This window comes from Python bivittatus, unplaced genomic scaffold (assembly GCF_059951505.1).
Source record: "Python bivittatus isolate LINGU-HERP-01145 unplaced genomic scaffold, Pbiv_v1 ctg000690_np1212, whole genome shotgun sequence".
Lineage (NCBI taxonomy): Eukaryota > Metazoa > Chordata > Lepidosauria > Squamata > Pythonidae > Python > Python bivittatus.
Window position 1 is genome coordinate 16995611 of NW_028277096.1, and position 25286 is coordinate 17020896.

The window sequence follows — 25286 nt, forward strand, 5'->3', positions numbered from 1 at the left end:
AACTGTAGGGTTCTTGGTGCTCTCTGAGCTTGGTTGCTTGCTTGCAGACGTTTTGTTACCCAACTAGGTAACATCATCAGTTATTGCCTAGTTGGGTAATAAAACATTTGCAAGCAAATACCAAGAACTCTACAGTCTACATATTGTATAACCCCAGCTGCAGAATCAGAAGGCCTGAATACTCACATACTGCTGAAATGCGGTTGACTGGCTTGTTGTTTAGTGATTCATGTGAACACAGCTATTGTTGTTTGTTTAACAAGCTAGAATCAGACTTGGATACAAACAGAGCTTGTTTGGCCAAGTCTTCATTTGTTTTCCCTTCTTTATAGTTTCTCTTACCTTGCATCTTCTGAATTCCTTCTCCTTAAAGGTTAGAGGCTTGGGCTGAACAAACTGCTTTCAGATTGCCCTAAAACAACTCATGGTTCATTCATTGACATTCATTCATTGTGCTAAGCCCCAAACAAACTGCATTATTACCTACAGTACTGTGCAAAAATTTTAGGCAGATGTGAAAAAATGCTGTAAAGTAAGAATGCTTTCAAAAATATATATTGTAATTGTTTATGTTTATCAATTTACAAAATGCAAAGTGAGCGAACAGAAGAAAAACTCAAATCAATATTTGGCGTGACCATCCTTTGCCTTCAAAACAGGATCAATTCTTCTAGGTACACTTGCATACAGTTTTTAAAGGAACTCGGCAAGTAGGTTGTTCCAAACATCTTGGAGAACTAACCACAGATCTCCTGTGGATGTAGGCTGTCTCAAATCCTTCTGTCTCTTCATGTAATCCCAGACAGACTGGATGATGTTGAGATCAGGGCTCTGTGGGGGCCAAATCATCACTTCCAGGACTCCTTGTTCTTCTTTACGCGGAAGATAGTTCTTAATGACATTGGCTATATGTTTGGGGTCATTGTCCTGCTGCAGAATAAATTTGGGGCCAGTCACACGCCTCCCTGATGGTATGGCATGATGGATAAGTATCTGCCTGTATTTCTCAGCATTGAGGACACCATTGATCCTGACCAAATCTCCAACTCCATTTGCAGAAATGCAGCCCCAAACTTGCAAGGAACCTCCACCATGCTTCACTATTGCCTGCAGACACTCATTATTGTACCACTCTCCAACCGTTCGGCGAACCAACTGCCTCCTGCTACAGCCAAATATTTCAAATTTTGACTCATCGGTCCAGAGCACCTGCTGCCATTTTTCTGCACCCCAATTCCTATGTTTTCATGCATAGTTGAGTCACTTAGCCTTGTTTCCACATCGGAGGTATGGCTTTTTGGCTGCAGTTCTTCCATGAAGACCACTTCTGGCCAGACTTCTCTGGACAGTAGGTGGGCATACCTGGGTCCCACTGGTTTCTGCCCGTTCTGTGCTGATGGCACTGCTGGACATCTTCTGATGTCGAAGGGAAGTAAGCATGATGCATCTTCCATCTGCAACATTAAGTTTCCTTGGCTGACCACTGCGTCTGTGGTCCTCAACGTTGCCCGTTTCTTTGTGCTTCTTCAAAAGAGCTTGAACAGCACATCTTGAAACCCCAGTCTGCTTTGAAATTATTGCCTGGGAGAGACCTTGCGGATGCAGTATAACTACCTGGTGTCTTGTTGCTGTGCTTAGTCTTGCCATGGGGTATGACCTGTGACATGAAACTGTCTTCCACCACCTCACCTTAGTAGTAGAGTTTGGCTGTTCCTCACCCAGTTTTATGCCTCCTACACAGCTGTTTCTGTTTCAGTTAATGACTCTGTTTCAACCTACATATGAAATTGATGATCATTAGCACCTGCTTGGTATGATTAGTTAATCATACCCCTGACCCTAATCCTACAAGATCCCTGACTTTGTGCAAGTGTACAAACTGCAAGTGTAAGAATTGATGCTGGTTTGAAGCCAAAGGGTAGTCACACCAAATATTGATTTGATTTAGATTCCTCTTCTGTTCGCTCACTTTGCATTTTGTAAATTGATAAACATAAACAATTACAGTATATATTTTTGAAAGCATTCTTACTTTACAGCATTTTTTCACACCTGCCTAAAACTTTTGCACAGTACCGTATGTCATGTCTCTTTCTGAGGGAGCCAAGTGGAATAGCCACTAAAGAAGTGGTACTAGGACCTGGGCATCTGCTATGGGGCAAGGGAGTAAACAATGATACATGTGTCGTGATATTATCAAGCAAATGATGAAATCACGTAATTTGCAGCACTTGCGTGATGGCATCATTAAGTCCATGGCATCGTCACGTTCATACCAGTCACTTACATTCTGGGAAAATGCTCAGTCCCACCATGGCCCTGAATCAGCTCTCTTCTCAGCTTTGGGCCAAAACAAGAGAGAGACAAGCACTAGACATAAGGTAAGGCATGGGTGCCATCTTGACTTGGGAGAAGGAAGAAAGCTCGCTTGTTGAGTAAGGCTAATTTCTGTCTGTGTGGTGGTGGTTTGTTTTTGAAATGGCTGGTTCTCCTTTCTTTTCAGGACACTAAGAGAAAACCAGCCATGGTCTTCTCCCAAGAACTCTGACAGACATCTCGCTGCTAGTTACCCAACTGTTGGGCAGATCAGTCCACGCACCAGGAAGTCCATGAGCCTGGATATGGGACAGCCTTCTCAAGCCAACACTAAAAAGCTGCTAGGTTGGTTGGGAGTGTCAATCTTCTTTTAGCCACAAAGATTTGGGCCAGGCAGTAGTATGACCACGAGAGAGAAAAACCTATATGCAAACTTGCCTTAGACATTCTCATCAAATATACTTTTTGTTTTCTGTACTAAATAGAGAGAGTGGAACAGTCAGGGAATCTACAGTTATCCCATACTATTTGCATCAAGGCTTCAGTTTCAGCAGATTGCCATTTCATGGGTGCTGCTGCTGCTGCTGCTACTGCTGCTGAAAAGTGGCTGCTGCTGCTGCTGCTGCTGCTGAAAAAGGAAGCCCTGCTTTATTTCTTGCCAGTATGCTTTGAACCACAAACCACTATTTGCAATCTCTGTTTATCCAGATACAGAGTGGATTCCAATAGAAGAGAATATGTGTAGCTCAGGGTTGAACTATGGAGACCTTGATGCTCTCTGAGTTTAGTTGTTGGCTTGCAAACGTTCCATTACCCGACTAGGTAACTTCATCAGTGCACCGATGGTGTTACCTGGTCGGGTCATGAAATGTCTGCAAGCAAACAACCAAGCTCAGAAATCACCAAGGACTCTACAGAGTGGATTACAAGAACATACAGGTTTAACTGGTTTCATTTTCATAGGTACACGAAAGAGTTTTGACCACTTAGTATCAGACACAAAAGCCCCTAAAAGACAAGAAATGGAATCGGGGATCACCACACCTCCAAAAATGAGAAGAGTAGCAGAAAATGATTATGAAATGGGTAAGACTTCAAGCAGAATTGTCTAGCAACTAACTGCTGTGTATGTTCAATTAAATGCCTTGTACTATTATTTATTTCGCTGTTGCTCAGTCGGTGTGCTAGAATGCAATAAAATCTGTCAGTACAAACAAATCCACAGTATAAAAAAGTGAAATAATTGCAAACTAAAAGTATTGTTTAAGGCTAAGGAGGAAATCCAGTATTTCCAGAATGGAAATTAATTTGTGTAATGGACCCCGAACCCAAAATCTGCCCTAGGTGGACCTTTTGAGAAGATTTGAAGGGTACACTGGAGATTCCTCCCTCCCATTTCATGAAAGAGAACCATGGAATAGAATTTGTTCATTGGCTTCTGCCTAAAGTCAGAGATCTTACAGAAGTATAAAATAGATCTCAGTATTTGAAATGCTTAACAGAGAATAAAACCATTTTGCATGTTATAACTGTATGAAGGACACTCACAGACAAATTGCCTTTGCCAGTCTAGTTATGGCAATGACTGGTGGTCTGAGCTACAAAGCTGTTCCATGGTTGAGGCAAGATTTGAACTGAATCCTCTTGGGAAGAACATCAGTGGTCTTCCCAGCTCTTTCACTGGAAACTTCAGTGTGTCTCATGGTTATTGAAGGAGGTTTACCTAGTACATAGAGCTGTTGTTTATTTTTGCTGTCCCTTGTTAAAACATGTGGGTTTCTTCCTACAGAAACACAAAGGATATCACCCCAACAGCATCCCCATCTCCGTAAAGTATCTGTGTCTGAGTCTAATGTCCTCCTAGATGAGGAAGTCCTCACTGATCCCAAAATCCAAGCTTTGCTGCTGACTGTCCTTGTAAGTATATAATCCATGTCGCATGAAGATCCTTTCTGGCAATACTGCTTAAAGAGTAACAGTTGCAGCAATAGCAGGTCCCTTTCCTAAGGAGACCTGTTCCAGAAAATTGTTACTTTGGGTGACTGTGGAAAGGAGGGAACACAAGACTTTCTGTATAAAACAAAATGGCTCTTTGCAGAAGTGTCCACAGGGACACTTCTGCACAGGGTAGGGTGGGGATCAAAAAAGTCAAGATGGCATCCTTGTGTGTGTGACCACGCCATGCCCCTTTTTAATATGTATTGTCTGTAACACATGTAAAAAAGGGTCAGGTTTCATTGGCACAGTTGAAGTTCCATCTTGACTTTATTGACCCTCCAATGACACCATGAATTGGGCACATGATGATGTCATTGGCAAATACTCAACCTGACAATGCCCCATTGCTGTAATGTCTGTATGGGTGGAGTAGAGCTTCTCCAACAGAATTGTGTGTATTTATTTGCTATTTATATGCTATTTCTTTTGTCATTGCAAAGGGGGTACAAATAATAAAAAATATTAAAACATAGTCTTAAAATTATAGCTACTTAAAAATAGATGCTATAAAAATGCACATTTAAAGGTAGGAGGAATCCTAATGTTCACATAGGAATGCCTGGAGGAGGAGGTGAGTCTTTGAGAGGTGACATGATAGTCCCATACCTTGGATAGGGGACACCATCACTATTGTAGTAACAGCAGGTTGATTCTCTGTCAGTCTCAGGACACAGAGCAGGGCCTCCTGTGATGACGATCTTAGTGATTTACCAAGTCAGTAATTGGGGAAGCAATTAACCATATATCCTTGTCTGTAGTTACTTATGCCTTTCTGCACCCAAACTAAAATCTAGATCCAGGCTCAGTAACTAACTGGCAGGTGGTGCAATTGTTTCCCATAATTGTAGTACATGCATGGGAGGTGTTTGTCTCCAGAATGATATCTGGCTGTTTTATGATGAAATATCTCCTCACCCCAAAAGATCTCTTTCCATTCCAGTTGTAAAAATAATGATCTGCACATATGCAGACTGGCTGAACTATAGCTTCACAGTTATAGCATCCTGAAGCTCAATTCTTCTGTTGAGATTTGGTTCATATACTTAGATTCATGAAAAGAACTATAGGTAGTCCTTGGGTTACAACAGCAATTGGGACCGGGATTGCTGTCACTAAGCAATGCAGTCGTAAAGCACAATGTCACATGACTGCATTCCTCAGCAGTGGGAGTCCCAGGTAAGGAGCTGGGGGGGGTGCCGTGGAGGGGTGGGGGCTGCTGGTGCAGGCAGCACATGATTCAGGGGAAGGCCTGGGAGGGCCGTGTGCCAGTTGGAGGAGGGCCGTGTGCCAGTTGGAGTTGCAGGCTCCGCATGAGTCAGGGTGCTGGTGCTGGTGGTAGAAGAAGCGGGAGCAACTTACTGGAGCAACTTGTGACGTCCCTGCTAGCTTCCTCATTGACTTTGCTTGTGGGAAGCTGGCAGGGAAGGTCACAAATGGTGATCACGTGACTGTGGCTCCATGCAGTGTTGTAATTGTGAGTTGGGCACCCAAGTGCCTGGATCACTATCACGTCACGGCAGTCACCGCAGTGGCCGGAACTTCAAGGATCGGTCATACGTCCATTTTTTCAGTGCCGCAGTGGTCACTGAATGAATGGACGTAAGCCAAGGACTACCTGTAATGTAGACCCCCCTCCTCAAAATGGGAGTTTTTTTGTGAGAATGGCTTAAACAGATCTGTTGCAGAGCTATCCTAGAACAACATGGAAGGGGTCTGAGTTCTCTTCCATAGCATCTTAACAACCAGAAGATGAATTCCAACATTTGGTGCCAGGGATAAAACTCTTGTCATCAGCTAATGCCTCCTGGCCAAGAAATAATGGAGCTGAAGACCAAACTCTCTAAAGAGCACCAGATTGGAGGAGACAACTTGCTCTGTTTGCTGCAATAATAAAATGCCCCCTACCTCTTTCTCTACTTGATTGATTTCACAGCTGGATCTTCCTCTCTCTAGGATGAAGATAGTGTTGTTTTTCATCTATAGTTGATATAATCCAATAGCTCATTACAAATTGCAAGCTGATGTTTCTCTTTCCTCCTCTTCCCTGTCCCGCTTTTGTTTTTGGATAGGCAACATTGGTAAAGTACACTGCAGATGAGTTTGACCAGCGAATCCTCTATGAGTATTTAGCAGAAGCCAGTGTTGTTTTCCCAAAGGTCTTTCCTGTTGTGTAAGTGTTAAGTTTTTGAAACAAAGTAATTTCCTGCCAAATGATAATCTGCTAAGTGTGATTTTTGAACATCTCCACTTGCACTCTGGCTGTTGGGAAGTTCACTTGAAATCATGCAGGCAGAGAGAAAAAATGCGGCATATATATTTGGTGGAGCATGAATATTACTGGAGCCCCTGGAATCTTGCTCAGGTTTTAGGTTGCATGATGTCTGAAGCAGCCTTTAGATGCTGGAGAGTGATGGATTAACCACACTGTTTAACTCAAGGTATCCTGTCAAAACCAGCCAAGGAACTGTAAACTACTTTAACTGTGGAGTCCTTGGGGTTCTCTGAGCTTGGTTCATTTCTTGCAAACGTTTCATTACCTGGCTAGGTAACATCTTCAGTGCTAAAATGGGATGAGGTTTGCTCTCTATTTATCTGCTGTGGCCTGCTTTGCCAGTGCTGGTGGGGGTGGGGGTTCTGTTTTGCTCTTCTGGTAGTTCATTGATTAGCATATGTTGACTGCTTGATTGCATGCCTGGTAGTTTGAATAGTATGTAGATGATGAAAATTCCTTAATTGCGCAACACATGGACAGACTCAACCACAGTTTTAACTGGGAAACTGTCAGCATTTTAGACCAAGCCAAATCCAAATATGCAAGAGAATTCTTGGAAGCCTGGTACTCAGACAAGGCAGCAATTAACAGACACATAGAGATAAACAGTATCTACATACTATTCAAAAGAGACAAAAGACCAGAAGATCGCCTCACCAGCATTCAATCACCAGCAATCATCTCCAGCAATCATCACCCAGATAAGCAAAGGTCACCACCAGGCACCCAATCAAGCAGTCAACATATGCTAATCAATGAACTACCAGAAGAGCAAAACAGAACCCCCACCCCCACCAGCACTGGCAAAGCAGGCCACAGCAGATAAATAGAGAGCAAACCTCATCCCATTTTAGCACTGAAGATGTTACCTAGCCGGGTAATGAAACGTTTGCAAGAAAAGAACCAAGCTCAGAGAACCCCAAGGACTCCACAGTTCAACCCTGAGCTACACATATTCGCCTCCATTGCTACTACTTTAAGTGGAAAGTTGTCCGGCTTAAAAAGCCAGCATGCTGGCGTGACATAGGGGCATAGGTTTTTTCCCATTAGCTTTTGCCCCTAACATTAATGCCTTCTGAAAAGGAATCCTTTTCTACCAGAGACTTTGCTTCCTTGAATATTATGCAAATCATGCTTTGGGGCTGGTGAGAAAGATTCCCTATCAAGAGACCCATCCCAACACTCAGATGAATTACAATTTGCAGCATTCTCTGGAGGAGAATGTGTACAGGTGTGGGGAGCCTTAGAACAAGAAGTAACTGAAAAGCCTCACGCCGTAGGAAGAAAGGAAGGTCTTAAGTCAGTGTTGTCCAAACTTGGCCACTTTAAGATGAGTGGACTTCAACTCCCAGAATTCCCCAGCCAGCCATGCTGGCTGGGGAGTTCTGGGAGTTGAAGTCCAGTCATCTTAAAGTGGCCAAGTTTGGACAACACTGACTTAAGTTGAGTGCTCAGTCACAATATCTTCTAATAATAACCATGCAGCACAGTGGAACTAAATTGTGCCAGAGCAGGTATTGAAACTGAAATGAATAAGGCTTCATAAATACACCCATAAATGCAGTAAGTGGGTTACACTCCTCTAAATATAAAGTGTAGGTTAATCTTCAGTATTGCCTGTTGCATTCAAGTTTTTTACTTCCTGTTCTGGAAATTCAACTATTCATTTTTTATCTGAGCCTAGCAAAATGGGGGGAAAAGGGTAGAGTCCATGAGGAGGAAATATTAGAATACTTCTTTAGGAATTTCTAGTGAAGATTTTCAGTTGTATAGTTCATCTGATTGAGCTATGCTTTAGGTTCCACTTGTATCACATGTCTGGGATCCTACAAAAGCCCTCCCAAGTTTGTCATGTAGTTTCCAAGAACAGTATAGTATAGCTTTTGGGATTATAGATAAACATAGAGTTGGTTTTCCTGATTATTGTGGGTTTATCTCCCTACACCTGTACCCCAGAATTCTGGTGATTGTACTTTGGTACAGTGCTTAAAAAGTTTGATGGAGTTGTCTAACCAGCATAAGAAATGAAACTCCCTGGCAAGAATAATTGACTTTCAACAAGCATTTCTGTGTTAATACCCTAAGATATTGTTATAAAAAACTTGATGGATAAGCACACTTTAAAATCCAATTATTTGCTGCAGTGGGAACTTGAAAGTGATGACCTGATCAAGTTTGTATGTGTTTTGTTGCCTAGGCACAATTTATTGGACTTCAAGATAAATACTCTCTTATCGCAATGTCAGGATCCAAATTTATTGAATCCCATTCATGGGATTGTTCAGAGTGTGGTTTACCATGAAGAATCTCCACCACAGTACCAGACATCTTATCTGCAGAGTATGTATCTTACAGCTCCTTCAAGAACTGGAAGAAAAAAGGTCTGCTCAGATGTAGACTGTATCAGACTATTTTAGGGATCCCCCACAATATTTGTTCTTTATAATGTGTAGACCTTGCTTCTTCAATAGATACATTAGGCTACCTTTCAAAAGGAAACTGTATGGTAAAGTGACTTGTAATGTAAATCACCAAAAGGCTGTTTGAGGGGTAGATTTTTTACCATCAGCCAGCTCCCCCTTTCTAAGCATATTTGCAGTACTGGTTGAGTTCTCTTTCTTGTGGGGAGAAAGTGGGATTTGAGCTGAAGATGCACACAGTCACCGTCTTTGCTAGGATGTATATTCTGCAATGCTGGGACCGCTTCAGATAATGTAAAAATAATTTTTTGGCACTTGACAGGACCTGTGAAACAGGCTTTCATGGGAGAGTTGTGGAAGGGAAGAGAAGATGCTCCCTGAATGTTGTGATTCTTAGAGGCTCACCCCCTTCCCCTGTTATGCTGTGGGGGACCATTTGCCCTTACTGTGAGAGATTCCTTGTGATAGTACTTGATTTTTCTAGAAGAGAGATGAGGATCCTGCTAATTTTCAGATGCCCTTGGATTCCAATTCCTATCAGCCCCAGCCAATCCAGGTAGGGGTGATGGTAATTGTAGCTTACTGAAGGGCACAAAAGGGTCAACTCCTGGAGGAACAAATGGGGTTAACAGAGTGGAGGGAGAACTCAGCCCTTTGTTTATCATTCTCAGTTTGGACATGCAGCACTTTTAATGCTTTTCCTCCCTTCTGCCTTTTGAGAGAGGGAGGGATGTTCAATAGTAGAACCAGTGATCCAGGGAGCTTGTGGGCTCCCTTTCACTGAAGGCCAGACAGTCACCTCGTTGAAAGGCTTTGGATTCCTGTACTGAGAATTGGAATCCATGGTCTGAATGGCCCATTCTAATTTTGTGAGCCTTTGCTTAAATTAATAGTGGGCCAAGCCTCCCCTGACTTCTTTTGCAAAAAGTAAAATAATGTTATTTTAAAGGTTTGCAAGGGGATGCACGGGAGAGATTGCCTTACCTTGTAAGTAGTGGCCAAGGAGTACCAGTTCCATTATTTATATTTAAAAATAAAACCCTTTATGTACTTGTACCCTCTTAGTGACTGTCCTTCATGCAGCTTTCTTCTCAAAATGTTGGGAGAAATTGTAAAAAGAAGAACAGAGGATTTTAAGCAACACACATCTGCCAGTCATCTACGAAGTAAAACAATCTCCCTTCCTCCAATGAGAATTTCAGAAGAACTTCTCGCTCCCCCTCAATTCACTTCCCTTTCTTTTGATTTGTTCCTTCCCTCCCCTTTTAATGAATGGGTGAACTACAACAAAGCAAACACAGGACTAATTTAAAATAGCATTTGTGCCATACAGCTGCATTTTACTATTTTTATGGAAGCTGCCTCAGGCATCAGACTACTGTATTAAATTGCATTGCATATTATCTTAGAAATGTGTGAGTTTTAAGAGAGCGTTAGAGTAATAGTTATGATTTTGATGATAAATGGATAGAGAGTTGAACCATTAAAGAACATTAAACAATCATAAGATTTCAGTGGTTGCAAAGCATGTTGCATTTTGCTAATTCGAGCTGGTTTAGATGTGTGTGTTGCATCTCCCTTGACTGCTGTGCACTGAATTATTTGTGCCAGGTGACTCACAGCCAGATACAGAATGGAGTCCTGGAACTTGAGTTGATAGGCCAGTTGTGCTTATGTCCCTAAGGATGAATCCCTTGATGGGTTCATGGGATGGTGCCGGCATCAAAGTGATTAATGTGGATGTGTAAAACAGGCTTCAACCAAAGAATAAGAAGAAATGATTGCAGATTATGTGGCCTTCTGTCATCAGATTGCAGATTTTGCCTTCTATCATCATTTTCCTAACAAAACTGCTCATTCTTTCTTTGTTGCTGCTGCTGTTGATTTGCAGGTTTTGGATTTAACGGCTTGTGGAGGTTTGCAGGACCATTTTCTAAGGTGAGGGATTTGGGCTTCTCTGAGATCGCATGCCACATGGTGGTCTTGGTAAGGTCGGAGTGGACGTGCCAGTGCAAGTCCCACTGGAGGGTTAATAAGAAAATGTTCAGTGGGCTTGAAAAACTGACTTACTCATTTTTTTTTTTAAATCCCCCCTATTCATTATTCAGTAGCATTTCAAAAGCGTTATTTTTAATCCAAGTCGTCGTAACAATTGAGGATGGTGAGGGTCATGTTCAGACAGCCACTTCCCAACAGCGTGTGATAGCCAAAAAGAGGAATGTTGCCTCTGAGATGATACATAAGGATTGTGTCATGCTCCAGCACTGAAGGGTTAAAGATTTGAATTGAAATTTGCTCTAACTTCTCCAAAAGGAGCAGAGATCTTAGCTGTCCAAGAATTTGTGCATTATTATTAAAACAAGCTACAAACATTGTTTAGCTTTATTAATCACGAAGTGCTCTAGTGAAATTTGAATAATTATCTCTGTTCTTGAGCATTTCCTAAGCCCCCTTTCATGTGTTACACTTTCCAGATGTTCTGGATTTGCAGCTCCCAGAATGTCAAACATCAGGTTGAGGAAAGTTGCATTACTAGGGAGGAAGTTCCTTCTGGAAGGTTTAGTTCCTGGCCCTGCCACCGGATGTCCACACATTAGCATTGCCATCTGCAGTGAAGCAGCTGATAGGAGAGAGAGATGCACAGGCTATCACAGAGTGGGGACATCCAGCCATACTCTTATCTCATTTTCACGGATCAAATCAAATCAAAAATTTCAGTACAGCCAAAGGCCAGCAAAACATGCAAACAGAGAAATACAAAAAAGACAGACAAGTAATAGGAGGAACCTAGTCTTCAGGAAGCATCATCTGCCATATTCTTGAAGTTTGGTGACATTGCTGCATGTTAATCACTGACCCCCTGCCATGATTACTAAAAAAGAAATTAAATGTTGGCATGACATTTTTACCTGTTTTGAGCTGCCCAGAGTCACTTTGATGAGATGGGCAGCCATACAAATTGAGATGATGGTGGTGGTGGTGGTGGTGGTGGTGGTGGTGGTGGTGGTGGTGATGATGATGATGATGATGATGATGATGATGATGATGATGATGATGCCAAATAAAATCCCCAAACCTCCCATTCAATCTCAGAAGAGCCATGTCAAATTCACTAGAAACAGTCTGACCTTAGAGTGCTTCCAGTGGGGCCAAACAACTTGTTCTCATCTTGGAATGGATGTTTCTGATTTGGATGTTTTCAGCTGCAAAATATTTTACTTTCATATATAATTTACTGATTAATTGATGAAAACTCAGAAACAACTTACTAAGGTGTCTGTCTATGTGTAACAATTCTGGTTCAGATGGTTTCCTTTCACTCAAGACTCCTTTCTTATTCAAAATCCTATACTGAAAAAGTGAATGGACATGAGGAAGCATATGTACAAGAGATAATTTATTCTACTTTGGGAAGCAGGAAGTAGTAAATCTGACACTTGTGGGAACCCCACTTTTTTCCATTCTCTAAGATTCATTATTCACGCACAGCCAGCACTGTAAAGCCTGTGACATTGCACATTTGACATCCATTATTTCAAAGGTAGAGGCCACTTCTATGAAAGAATGTTCTTATGGACCATTAAGGTGAATGCCAGATCGTAAACTACAGCAGTTTACTTTGGTGAACTTCTGAGCACATATGCTATCTGTAGGAAGTCTCTTAGCCTCAGCTGTTTTCAAAACATCACTATAGGAAGACTTTTCCAGCATAGATAACTCTGTTTTCCTTTGGCTGTGTGCTACAGTTTTATTCTCACAGTGCCATGAGGGGGAAATAAATGTTTCATGATCTGTTACCTTCCTCATTCTCTGGAGTACCATATTTCATGGAATTTGTAAAAGAATCAGATTCAAGGTGGAGGTGCAGGTGGAAGAATTTTATTCTAGTTGCGGAAATCATGGGAATACGTTGGAGCTACATAGACTTCATTTAAATACAGTAGAAGGACACATTTCCTGATGTACAATATTTTCTGTACAACATTGGAACAGACTGTCTAAGAAGGTTGTGCATTCTCTATCTCTGGATAAGAACTAGACAGCCAGCTGTCAAGGATGGTTTAATTGGTTTTCCTGTATGGTGCAGAGGGTTGGTCTAGATGATCCTTGTCCCTTCCAGCTTCACAATTCTAGGATTCGATGGAGCTACATGTTATAGAATTCTCATAGAATTTTATTGAATTTTCATATGCTGGAAGCCCTCTATTTTCTAAAGTCAGTCCCAGAACTATCCTGGTAAGGACAGCTGTGCCCTTTCTCTCTAAATAGTTCCAGTGTAATAAGTGCTTGTGGACCAAGAGGCTCCAGATGGGTCAAGAAACTAAGCCAAGATTGATGCTACAAGCACCACTAGCCAGTCTGTTCTGCATATAAGTCCAGTCCTTTCTGCTACCACTTTGCCTTGTCTATTGCTGGTTCTCATTCTCCATCTATAATGCCAGGTCCCTCTTTTCTTTCCTTTTCCTTTTCTTGGCCCCTTGTCATGCCAGATGACATTTATCTAGCCTCAGCTGAAGCACCACTTCCTCCAGAGGGCTGTCCTCAGCAGCCATCTAGAATTACTGAGTAGTGAAGCAAATCTGAGTTGAGAACCACCAATTGAGCAATTTTGCATTAGCTTATCATGCTACATTAGCAATTGTTTTGCTACCAAGGTGATATTAGTTGGATGTAACCTCAACTTGACTTTGAGTTGGTAGAAACCTAGAAGCCTGATTTCAGAAATGGATGGTGCTAGGTAATCATATTCCTATTAAAAAAATATAACTGAGGTGTTCTGTCCATTATAACCTATATAAGTCCAGTTATATATTTTATCATTCATGAAGCCTTGGTAGCCTAAAAAGCTGACATAGGCAGTCTAAGTACCATCAGAAATTTGTAAAAAGTACCTGAATGTTGCTTCCTTTCCATTATATGAAAAAGTCAAATAATTATGTACATGAAGCATATATAATCCAGGTGGCTTTTTTCAGAGAGCTTGATTCAGAGCATGCAGTTCCGGGCTGACCATTTGCTCTTTTAGATGGAGGAGATGTGGCCTTGTATCTGGAGGCCTTTGACATTGACAAGGGGTGAAAGGAGTTGTCCCAGCTGGAGAAGACCTTTGGGGGAGTGTGGGGTCTGTTGATTAAGATTAGGGGAAAAACAATTGGTTAGAAATAGGGAATTGATTCTTTTTTCAATTCTTTCTAGCAAAGTCAAATACCTGACTATGCCGAGCTGATTGTGAAGTTCCTTGATGCCTTGATCGACACCTACTTGCCTGGAATGGATGAGGAGATCAGTGAAGAGTCCCTTCTAACCCCAACATCTCCTTACCCTCCTGCAGTGCAGAGTCAGCTCAGCATTACTGCAAACCTGAACCTCTCTAATTCCATGACCTCACTCGCAACTTCCCAGCATTCCCCAGGTCAGTTTGCCATCCATTTCTAAATCTGAGGCCATCCCATTCCAATTCTGCTTTGTGCCATCTTCCTTGTCTGGGTGTTGGACTCTTTCTCTCCCCATTACACCAGAAGGTCTCATCTTCAATAGACTTGACACTCCTACATGTTTAAGGAGACCCATCAGCTCAGATCGAGGGATCAACTAATATATTTAGTCAGTGGTACAGCCAGGATCCAATCTTGGGTCTTTGCAGTCTCCACTGATTCCTTGGGTCCGCTCAAATCCCCATGCAGAGAATAGAAAGTGCTTAGCCGCAGCAAACAGGATCAGCATTCATTTCCGGGTGAATACAAGCATCGCCAGAGCATTAGAACTGATGGTGTTCCCCACAATAGTCTTCTTCTTTCCCCCTTCTAGTAGGCTGTTGTTATAGTTGGGGGGGAGAGATCAGCTGGTTGCACATGTACAGAGTCACAGATTATTTTTACTTTCAAAATATAATATTCTTGCCTGAAACAAATCGGGGACTTATTCTTAACTCATGCCTTTGACCATCCAAAACAAGCCTTGCAGTGCAATTGTATCCAGTGAAGTGGTGCAAATTGGACTGTAGTGGATCTGAGCTTGACTTGAGATCTTAACTCTGACTTACTTTGGGTAAAGCACAGAGAAAAATCTTGTTTCCCCCCATTCATAAAATAGCAATCAAGACACTGTGAGTAGTGCTGTACAAATGCATGATTTGGCTCTGATTCTTAACTAATTACCAGGATTGTGGGGGGACGCATCTTCTGCGTGTCTTGTTTCGTGTTTTCTTTTTAAAGAGCAAACTTGGGTTCACACATTAGGCAGAGGCAAATCTTGGTTTGCCCTGCTGACCAAGTTCACACAACCTGTTTAACAGGTTCACCTGCTATGCTCAGGTAAGTCCATACCTGTGATTCACATTGCCTCAGTTTGCCAAGCATCAGCTATTTTGGAAAATATGCCAGTTATCTTTATGATGGGCATGACTTCCTCCTCAATTTAAGGGAGAGATCTTAAAAAAAAAAAAAATACAGAGTGAGAAGAAGGCTTAGCTATCCCCATTCAAAATCTCACCTCCTTTCAATACAGACCATACCGCTCAGAAGAATAAAAAGGGGAGGGAGTTATCCATGGAATTGAAGTGCCCAGAGTCGCCCCATTTTGCAGGGCTTATCTACCCTTCATCTATGTCCAGCAGCCTGCAAAAAAGTTAATTGATTACTTATTTACTCTTTATTGATATGCTGCCCCATCTCAAGATTCCGTGGTATCCTTCTGGACCAGCTTTGGAGGTTGAGAGTGAGAGGCACTGTTTTGTTCTGTTTCTCCTTCCTCTGTGGTCAGTACTGGTCCATGTTGGTGGAAGGGGGGAGGTCCAGCCCCCTACGAGTTGGGTGCCTTAGGGCTCTGGTCTCTCACTGCTCCTTTTTAACATCTGCACTGGGTGAGGTCATCTGACAGCACAGGGTGCGATATCATCAGTATACAAATGATAACCAGGTATACATCTCCACCCCTAGCCGGGCAGGTGATGCTGTTTTGGTGCAGGCCCAGGGCCCGGAGGCTGTGATGGTCTGAATGGAGAGGAACCGGCTTCAGGTCAACCCTAGCAAGACGGAGTGGCTTTGGGGTTTTGCCCCCCTCCCCAGGTCTAGTGATACGTTATCTTTAACTCTCAGTGGGGTAGCACTTCCCCGGTCAGAGCTGGTGCGCAGTCTGGGGGTCCTCCTGGACTCATGGCTTCTGCTTGAGGAGAAGGTGACTGCCGTGGCTAGGGGGATCTTTGCACAGATACATCTGGTGTGCCAGTTGTGCCAATTCCTGGACCGAAAGGCCTTGCTCAGAGTCACTCACACCTTGGTCACTTCCCAGTTGGACTATTGCAAGGTGCTCTGCATGGGCTGCCCTTGAAGACCACCCAGAAATTACAGCTGGCCCAGAATGCAGCAGCTCACGTGACACTGAGTGCCTTTAAAGGTTATTATCTTTAAAGCCCAGCATGGCGCTGTGCCAGGTTATCTGCGGGACCACCTCTCCCTGAGGGCTTCTGTCCATCCCACTAGATCGGATGGAGTGGGCACGCTCCGGGTCCCTTCCCTCAAATGCTACCATCTAGTGGGACCTAGGACACATGACTTTTCCGTAGCAGCTCCTGTCCTGTGGAACACCCTTCCCCTGGGATCCAACAGGCTCTCAACTTCTTAGCTTCCTAGAAAGCCGGTAAGCGCTGGCTTTTCCCCCAGGAACTGAGATAGCAAGGTTGGAGCCCAGGGGACTGTATAGTTGGATATATGTTGTTGGCTGGGTGCCAGTTTTTTCTTGTTTTATTGTTGTGTTTTCATTGTTGCTGTTAGCCACCCAGAGTCATGTCTCACAAGATGGACGGCCATATAAACATTTTAAATAAATAAATAAAAATAATTACAAGCATAAAATACCGTAAAATCCAGGAAAACATCATGCAAAAGCTATTCCCCAAATTCTATCCTACAAATAAAACGCCTGTAGAACAGAAGTTCAGCGTAAGCAAAATTGTTTTCATTGCCTCGTGGAAGACCAGTAGCGAGGGGGCCAGGGTTCCAGAGTGTCCAGGCCGTCATAATGAAGGCCCGCTTTCATGTCCACATCCCCCTCACCTCTCAAGGGGTCGTAACCTTAAGCATCTCCTCCATAGAGCTAGCAAAATCAATTTGGAGGAGACAGTCCCTAAGATAACATGGAGTCATGCATGTAGGGCTTCAGAGGGCTAAAACCAGCACTTTCAGCTGGGCTTGAAAGCCCACAGTAATGGTGCGGCAGTTGAAGTACTAGTGCTATGCTGCAATAGCACATCTCCTCTACTAGCAACTTGGCCCTGCGGTCTGTACCATCTGTAGCTTCTGGGTCGTCTTCAAAGGTAGCCCCATATAGAGCACATACAGAAACACTAAATGTGTGGTTAACAAGGTCTTCCTTGCTAGGGCTTCCTGGCCCAGGGAGGGCTGCAGCTGGCGCACCAGCCTTTTCTTATGGCTGTAGCAGGAGTGGTGAGTCCAGGAGAATCACCTGTCACAAATCCACTGCTTCAGAGTGAGCATGATCCCATCCAGAGCTGTCACTGGAACTGGATTGGAACTAAGATGTTTCTGTCCTGCTAGCTTCTTTCACCCTATCCAGTCCCTTTCAGCCTCCGGCATTGAGGTTATTTTTTATTTTAACCCTTTATTTAACCTTTTCTGTCCTGCCTTTGGACAGAAAGGTAGGACCTGGTTAAGTTAAGTACCTGAATCTAAGTTACAAGAACTTCACCAAGGTTAGTACTAACCAAGCTTAATACATTTGGTGAATGTAACTGCTAGTTGACCTGGATAGGCATGTGTGAACCTGACTTGTTAGTCATGTTGTATGAACACAGCCTATACAGAAGTAGTTAAGCCCCTTCATATTCATTCTTTAGGCTGTAATGTGAAAAGTGGCTGCTTGATTTCTCTCCCACTCCATGTAAAATATATTTGTCCATTACCTGAAATCATTCATGGATTACTGTAAAGGAAAGCTTGAAAAATACAGAAATTGGTTTTCAACCCTCCCTCCCTTTTGTTGCTATGTGTTAGTTTCTATATAATTGCTCTTGTGTGGCTGAGGGCAGCAGGTTTTCCCTGAAAAAGAAAAATTGAGAAAGCAGGAATTTGCCAGATCTTTGACTGATCCCCAAAGTGAATGTTTGAAGCAATAGCGGCCAGTCAGAGGCAAGTTCAGAGCTGCAACTGAGAGGGGAGAGGACCAGGTATTGGTGGCTGTTCTAATCTAAATTTCCTAAAGTTACATCAGGAGCAGAGGGAGAACTTTTAGTCAAAGACACTGGGCAAGTCTCTTGACTTGTCCAAACGGGCTTGCCCCAATCATAGAAGGAGTTAGGACTACTTTTTGGAACTTCTGGAAGTTTTTGGAGAACATGCAATAGTGTCTAACTCATCTAATAGAGGTTTCTTTGAGAGTTCCAAGAGCACACACTGCTTTAGACTAGAGATATCAAAAAGGAACTTTCTTTAACTCTCCCTTTCACACAGGATAGTGGCACATCATGTATAACCAACTACAGTAAAAGCAAGCTGAGTTTTCACATCTCTGGCAAGGGTCCCATTTTCTGAATGGAGAAATAAGATGGCCATTTTGTCTTAGCTTTGCACTTTGATTAATTGGTTACCAGCTGAAAGTCAAAAATATTTTGCACAAAAGAAGTAATTTCCTGGGCCATTCTGTGGATCGCAAACTGTGGCATTTTTGAAAGCCATCTCTTGGCACCAGGAAATGTTATATAATAGGCTTCTGTATTTCTCTTTCATGATCTACAAGCCCTCCAAGGAACCATGAAAAGTTCTTGATGTGTTTAGCTAGCAGAAGAGATGATTGAGAGGAGATACGATAGCAGGCTTCAAATATCTGAAGGGTTGTCACATAGAAGAGGGAGTGTAGTTATTCTGTATTGCCTGGAGGACAGGACTCGAACCAGTCATTAGAACTACAAGGAAGGCAGTTTAGGCTTTGATACAGGAGGAACATCTTAACTACATGAGCTGTTAGCCAGTGGAATAGGCTGTCACATGAAGTGATGGGTTCTCTTGCACTGGAGGGCTTCAAACAGAGGTTGGGTGATCAGGGAGCTGGACTAGAAGACCTCTAAGGTCTCTTTCAACAATTCCATGCGATGTTCTCCAGCTGGAAACCAGAAGTTTCAGATCCCCTTAAGAGAAGCAGGAAGCAGCATTTCAGTTAAGAGGGCAGCTACTGATGCTGCAGGAATGCGATTCAGTCTTATTTGGGAGTGGGAAGAGGGGGAGCAGGGCTTGGTCCAGGGGTCTCCAGTAGCCAGCTTTTTCCAGGCTGCTGATCCTTAAGCATTCCTCAAAGGAAAAATTATTAATGCGGATGAGCTTCATAAAACGCACCATGTTTATCTTTCCTGATTGTGCACTGATACACTCATAAAGAAAGAGGATAGATGGATCTTCTCTGTTCTTCAGCTCTAAGGAGAGCGGGCAGCATCCGCTTTTTCTTTTTTGCTATTTCTGAGGACTGCAGGGGATCTGGGGAGGATATAGTAATATCAGCATGGAAAGGGCTCAGAATTGTGTGTGTTTGGAGGGTTGGGGGATAGTCAGGAGCAAAATCATGCTAAAAATACATGGACCTGTTATTACACACACGTGTGTGTGTGTGTGTGTGTGTGCCCCATTAAATAATTTATTTTAGATTTTTCATCTCCCTTTTTCTGCAGGAATGTATAGCCATATCTATAGCACTTCTCTGGTTTTTTTCCCCCATAACAACCCTGTAAGGTAGGTTGGTCTGATTCAGAGTGACTGGCCCACAGTTAGCCTTGAACATGGCAACCGCTGTCCTGCATTAATGGCATTGGCCATCTTTCAATTCTGCCACAGGCTAGCCACACGCATGCTGTGGTATAATGCTCACATTTTCCATGAGAATGTGAAGTTCCTTTCCTGTCTGTGCTCTTGCCATAGCTTAAATGGCAGCAAATAACCATATTTCTGTTTTATTCCTATGAATGTTGACCAATTCTTGAGAGTTCTGGCAAGGAAAGAAATGGATTTTTATTTTTATTTTTTTTACAGTGTTTCCAACTGTTCTTGTATGGGGAACTAGATCACATCAGAAATCCAATATTTTTAAATTCATAGCTGTCTAGGCTCTAGCACAAATAGGCTTGAACCACATAAAGCTGATCCCACCTTCGAACACAATTGAGAGAGAAGTTCAGGGGCACCTCATTACATATCTAACCTCATGGGGTATCACCAGGTAGGAAATTTCATCTTTTGCCTGGAATTGAGCAAGAAAAGCTGTGTCTAAAAGCTTTTACATGGGGAGAAAAACCATTCCTAAAGAAAAGCATTCTGCAGTTTCTCAAGGATAGCTGAATTTAACAACGTGAAGGATGATCAAAGAAAAAAAGCAATCATTTGTCAGTTTGAGGCATAGCTCTTCAAAATTCTTTGAGATTGAACTCTTCTAACTACCATATTGACAAACATACTTTTCAATTCTGATTATTCTGAAGGTGCCTTTAAGAGGGTTCTGCTGCTTACAATCCAGCCTAACGGGGAGACTTTATACAGGGTCTACCAAAAGTCAGGCTCCATAGGTCAATCACAATATATTTTATTAATTTTATTTTTTTTTCCCAGAGAAAACGGTACTGTGCTTAGGAATCTTCAAAGGTCATTCTTCAAACAAGCAAGGAAAGGTTTGGAAGAAAATGGCAAGCAATTCAGACATTTAATATAATTTATATAATTGTTTATGGGGCCTGACTTTTAGAACACCCTGTATATTTCTCCCATCCTCCTCCCCAGTCAGAAATGCATTCTGTTTTGTGGCGTCTTTCATACAGATGTTCTTTAACTAAAACCACGTACCCCCCCCTTTACTCTGCAGGATAATCACAGCAGAGTTTAATCACCCCAAATTAAGGGAGTTCTCTTTTATTTTTAACAGAGCATAGGTCAGATACATTAAAACACCCACAAATGCCCACAGAAATAATCATTAGCAGCATTATTGGCAGGCAACAAAAAAGCAAATCTGCTGTCTTTTTGATAGCAACTTGGGGGAAGTTATTGCATAATTTGGGTGCCACCACAGAGAAGGTCCTGAATGCAGAATCACGAGTTAGGGCTTCTTCTATCAGGAACCTCAACACAAGGTAGAATAGTTCCAGAACGATTAATTCTTCTTGGCTAAAAATAAACCAGGGGGACCCAGGAGATTAGCAGGGTCCCTCCGAGTGGTTTTGCTCGGTTCTTCCTTCTGCATTGAAACAGGCACTGGGACTGGAGCTCATGCCTTCTCTAATGATCTTGTCTTGAAAAGCGCACCATTCAAGCAAAAACTTGTTCGGGGCTTTCTGTATGTCTGGTTTGTGTAGAAATAAGGAAGGTGGCTTGAGTTGGGCAGGGGAAGGATACTGGGCAGGGTAGAGAGATGTACACATTATCCCTGTCCAGTAAATGTTTTGTGTCTTTCCCCCAATCACGATGGTTGATCGCTCATCTTTTCTCTCTCATCCTGTGTCTGTGAAGCGTCTCTGCCTTGCTCTAAATCAGCCGTTTTCATCCAACCTTCCTCGTCCAGGTACACATTCTCTCTCTCTCTCTCTCTCTCTTTCTCTTTCTCTCTCTCCCTCTCCCCCCACCCCCACCTCTATGTTTTCCACTCTACTTGCACGAGCTATTGCTTTTGGAAAACAAAAGGAATTTTTTTGTGTGTAACACTGCTGGTCAGAAAATATCAGCCCTCCTTGGCAAAGGGGGAGGCAGGTCTCTCCCTCCCATGTGGGGGAGGCAGCACGTATTCAGGAGCAGAAGGATGAATTGCAGATTCAAATGTGACAGCACAAAGTAATGATTAAATACACAGGGAGAGAACACATACTTAGTATTTAGGTGATTTTAACGTTACTTAAGTTTACATCAAATTTAGTTTCTGCCTTGGCCTGTCCTACTTTTGGGGGTGCCTCCCTGGAGTGCCGCGTGCAGCCTTCACCCCAAAAAAGTTGGTGTCCCTCTGAGCTATAGATTGAGAGGTGAATCTGGGCTAGTTTCTTGGCCTCCAGCAAATGGTGTCATTAATACAGTCAAAGAATAATAAACAAATGAAATCCAGTCCCAGTGAGAACCCGGGATGAGGCCTGAAAGAGACAAGGAGCCCTGCTGAGTCCTGCAGACTGTTTCCCAGAAGGGCCCAACCTTGCTCTGCAGGAACTGGTATTTGGAGGCAGACAAAGAGAAGTTCCCTTTGGCTCCTGTGGGTCACCACTATTAATAGATGTATTCTTCACTGTTTTTCTTGCCTGTCTGCTAGCATTGGTTACCCTATTCTGTGGGTATTGCTCTCAAAATCTTGTTGCTTAAGAGGATGAAGTTGGTTGGATCTCTCTTATACCAGTGGTCCAGATCCAACCCGTTATTGGATCTGGGACATTCCAGGAGTATTGGAGCGCACCTTCCATAGTTCTGAGTCAGAATGGCCCTGGGGATTATGAGAGAGGTAGTTCAGCACACCTAGTGGGGGAAAATTAGTTATCGGATCATCTCCCCATCCCACAAATATGCCTTGCCTACTTGTAGCCACTCAAATCGTTGAAATCTCTCCGGAGAACAATGCTGGGGAGGAAGCTTAATTCACTCAGGGACATGTCTCCGCTGAGAGGAGTTCATAGAGCCTCGGTTTAGTAAGAATTGCTTTGTTTTTTAACCCCAATATCTGCCCTGCATTTCTCTGAGATTTTTAGACCATCATCAGTAAAAACTTTGCCTCTGGGCAGGTTTCATTTACATGCAGAAGAGTGACAAATAACACAATTGCTGCCAAAAAATCTTTCCAGGATATAGTGCGTACATATTTCTTTTCCTGCTGCAGGGCATACTAATCAGACTGAAGCCTCGGGTAGCTGACCAAGGTGTAAGAGCTGTTCATTCTTGCACATTCTGCAAGAACTCCATGCTATATCTTGACAACTCAATCTCCCCTTTATTCCCCCATTTCTCTATATCTGGGGCAGGACATTAGTTTGGAATTAATGTTACAGAGTACCAGTCAGTCATGCTTTTGTCTCTAGGAAAGACTGATTCTGCTCTGCTAATTCTATTTAGAGTCCTTCATGCATACTAAGCATGCTAATCTCTCTACTTTGGGGGCTGGAGTAAGGCAAGGTGGAAATATGGTGAATCTTGGAGCTCAGTCATTGTTCAGTCACAATGCTAACTCCAATCCTTGCCTTTCTAAGAAGCTCGGGCTAATAGGAGAACTTTGCCAGCACTGAGCACAGCATGAACTATGTTGCTTCAGTAGTGGTTGAAGTCCATCCGAGAAGCTTTAGAGCCTCAGTTCTGCTTGACTCAATCTGGAACCTGTTTCTTTGGTAGAATTCTTGGTGCTCTCTGAGCTTGGTTGTTTGCTTGCAGACATATCATTACCCAACTAGGTAACCTCCTCAGTGCACTAGTCGGGGAATGAAATGTCTGCAAGCAAACAACCAAGCTCAGAGAGCACCAAGAACTCCACAATTCAACCCTGAGCTACATATATTTTCTTCTATTGGAACCTGTTTTTTCCTGAGGGATAAGGCCCAGTATTGTTTGCCATGCTGATGAAAGGCCACTGCACCTCCAGCTGTGGACCCCTGTCTTGATAGGCTTCCTCTTTCCATATTAGACTTTGAGAGGGGATCACAGTGGCTCTGGAGCAGGAGGGTAGGCAAATTGAGATAATGTTGGCTCTCCCCATTATCCAGCAGCCCCCCAGGTGAGTCAACCCCAACAAACTAGTGGAGATCATCATGGCTGCATAGGTATAATTTCCTACATAGAGATTAAGGATTATGATAGTAAATAGAAAAACTGTGTCTCAGACTTAAGCTAATTATAAAGCAACCTCCCCAGTTCCTGATGCCCTTTGCTACAACTAAATATTTCATGACCATCTTGGATGTTTCAATATATTGGTCTTGCCATAGCTGATCTGTGTTCCTTTAGCATTAGCCATTGATTTAAAAATTGACCCTATAAGTCTCACCTGTAATCAGTGTACATCTCCCCCCACATTTCTCAAAGCAGTTGTACACCTTCAAGATCTGGCTTTCCAAACTGATAGGTCAGTTCCTAAATTCGAAAATGATTATAGCAGGTGATTTTAACTCTAGGATGGGACTGAATGATGAGTTCCTTCTTGAGCATTGCCATACCTCCCTCTCCCTCTCTGTTAGACCACCCATCCTTGTTCCACAGTGCTCCCAAGACAAGGTATCAGCACTGGGGATTGGAGATGGTTCCACCGGTTTGTGAAATTTGGGCTTTAGATAGATACTAAATGGCTGTACCCCAGGAGACACTGAATTGTACTTGGAACATTCTCCTATCTGCTTCATATCTTCTTAAACAGATTACATTTGCATGGTCCCCAGTTCTAAAGTGACATGAGAAAGAAGGAAATAATTCTGTTTTTTTCCATATCTGCATACATGTTTTGTCTTAACCCCTTAGTTGACTTTTTAAAAAATCCTGTTCTCAAAAGCTGTCAATACTTCATTCTTCCTTCTTTAGAGAATACTTAAGTCCTTTGAATTCTTTCTATTCTCTCTCATTTCCTCCCTCATGAATGTTGTCCTACATAGTCTCATAGAAGCATTTGTACTTCTGTTTCCATCTTCCTCCTTTTTCTCATTTTCTGACCCATTTCTCTCTTCCTCTCCAAGCCCTTTCTCACTCACTCCCATTAATTTGATTTAAAATCTCAGAAATACTCTCTTTTCAGAAAGAGATGCAATTTAAATATCCTTTTGGCAAAATCAGTTCACACCCTTAATTTATGCTGAAGCAGTGGGGGACAGAGAACATGGGGTTTGCAGGAGTTCAGGCAAAGTGCAGTCCAGAAGTGGGGGTTTGCGTCCTCTTTGTGAATCTCAGAACGGATGGGGACTAGATGGTCACTCTTTATTTTACATTTGAAACACTTTTTGGTGGGAAGGGCTGGAGTCACCATTTCAACCCTTAGCTCTCACCCCGAAAACCTGCAGGCTTGCATTTTGTATTCTGTGGCTTCCCTTGTCATCAGTGTTGACACGACAGAGATGCTCTCAGTCTCCTGAGTGGTGGAAACATTAAGAAGAAAGATTCCACCTGGGAGCTCTACAGAGCTTTAATGCTTGAGTTCCCTCAGCTTCCACTGAAAACAGTTTCTGGTCATTTGAGTTGGATCTCCATAAGTAGGGTGGCCTCTGAAGCTCATTCAGAATTTACAAAGAGTAAATCCATGGAATAAGAGTTGTTCTTGTTGCCTCTTTGTGTTAATGATGTTAGTTT

At 42.7% G+C, this 25286-nt stretch overlaps 1 protein-coding gene across 4 annotated transcripts in view; it reads left to right on the top strand.

Moving 5' to 3' along the window:
• Positions 1-25286, top strand: part of NF1 (neurofibromin 1) — a 197765-nt gene that overhangs the window by 167272 nt on the left and 5207 nt on the right. For 3 of the 4 annotated variants that reach the window (XM_007420379.4, XM_025164948.2, XM_088152398.1), the window contains 7 exons: positions 2504-2661; positions 3280-3402; positions 4106-4233; positions 6384-6484; positions 8784-8926; positions 10898-10944; positions 14203-14419. In XM_007420379.4, coding sequence (XP_007420441.2) covers positions 2504-2661; positions 3280-3402; positions 4106-4233; positions 6384-6484; positions 8784-8926; positions 10898-10944; positions 14203-14419 — 917 coding nt within the window. Of the gene's footprint in view, positions 1-2503; positions 2662-3279; positions 3403-4105; positions 4234-6383; positions 6485-8783; positions 8927-10897; positions 10945-14202; positions 14420-21506; positions 21559-25286 lie in introns of all 4 variants that reach the window. The other variant, XM_088152397.1, reaches the window with a different exon arrangement.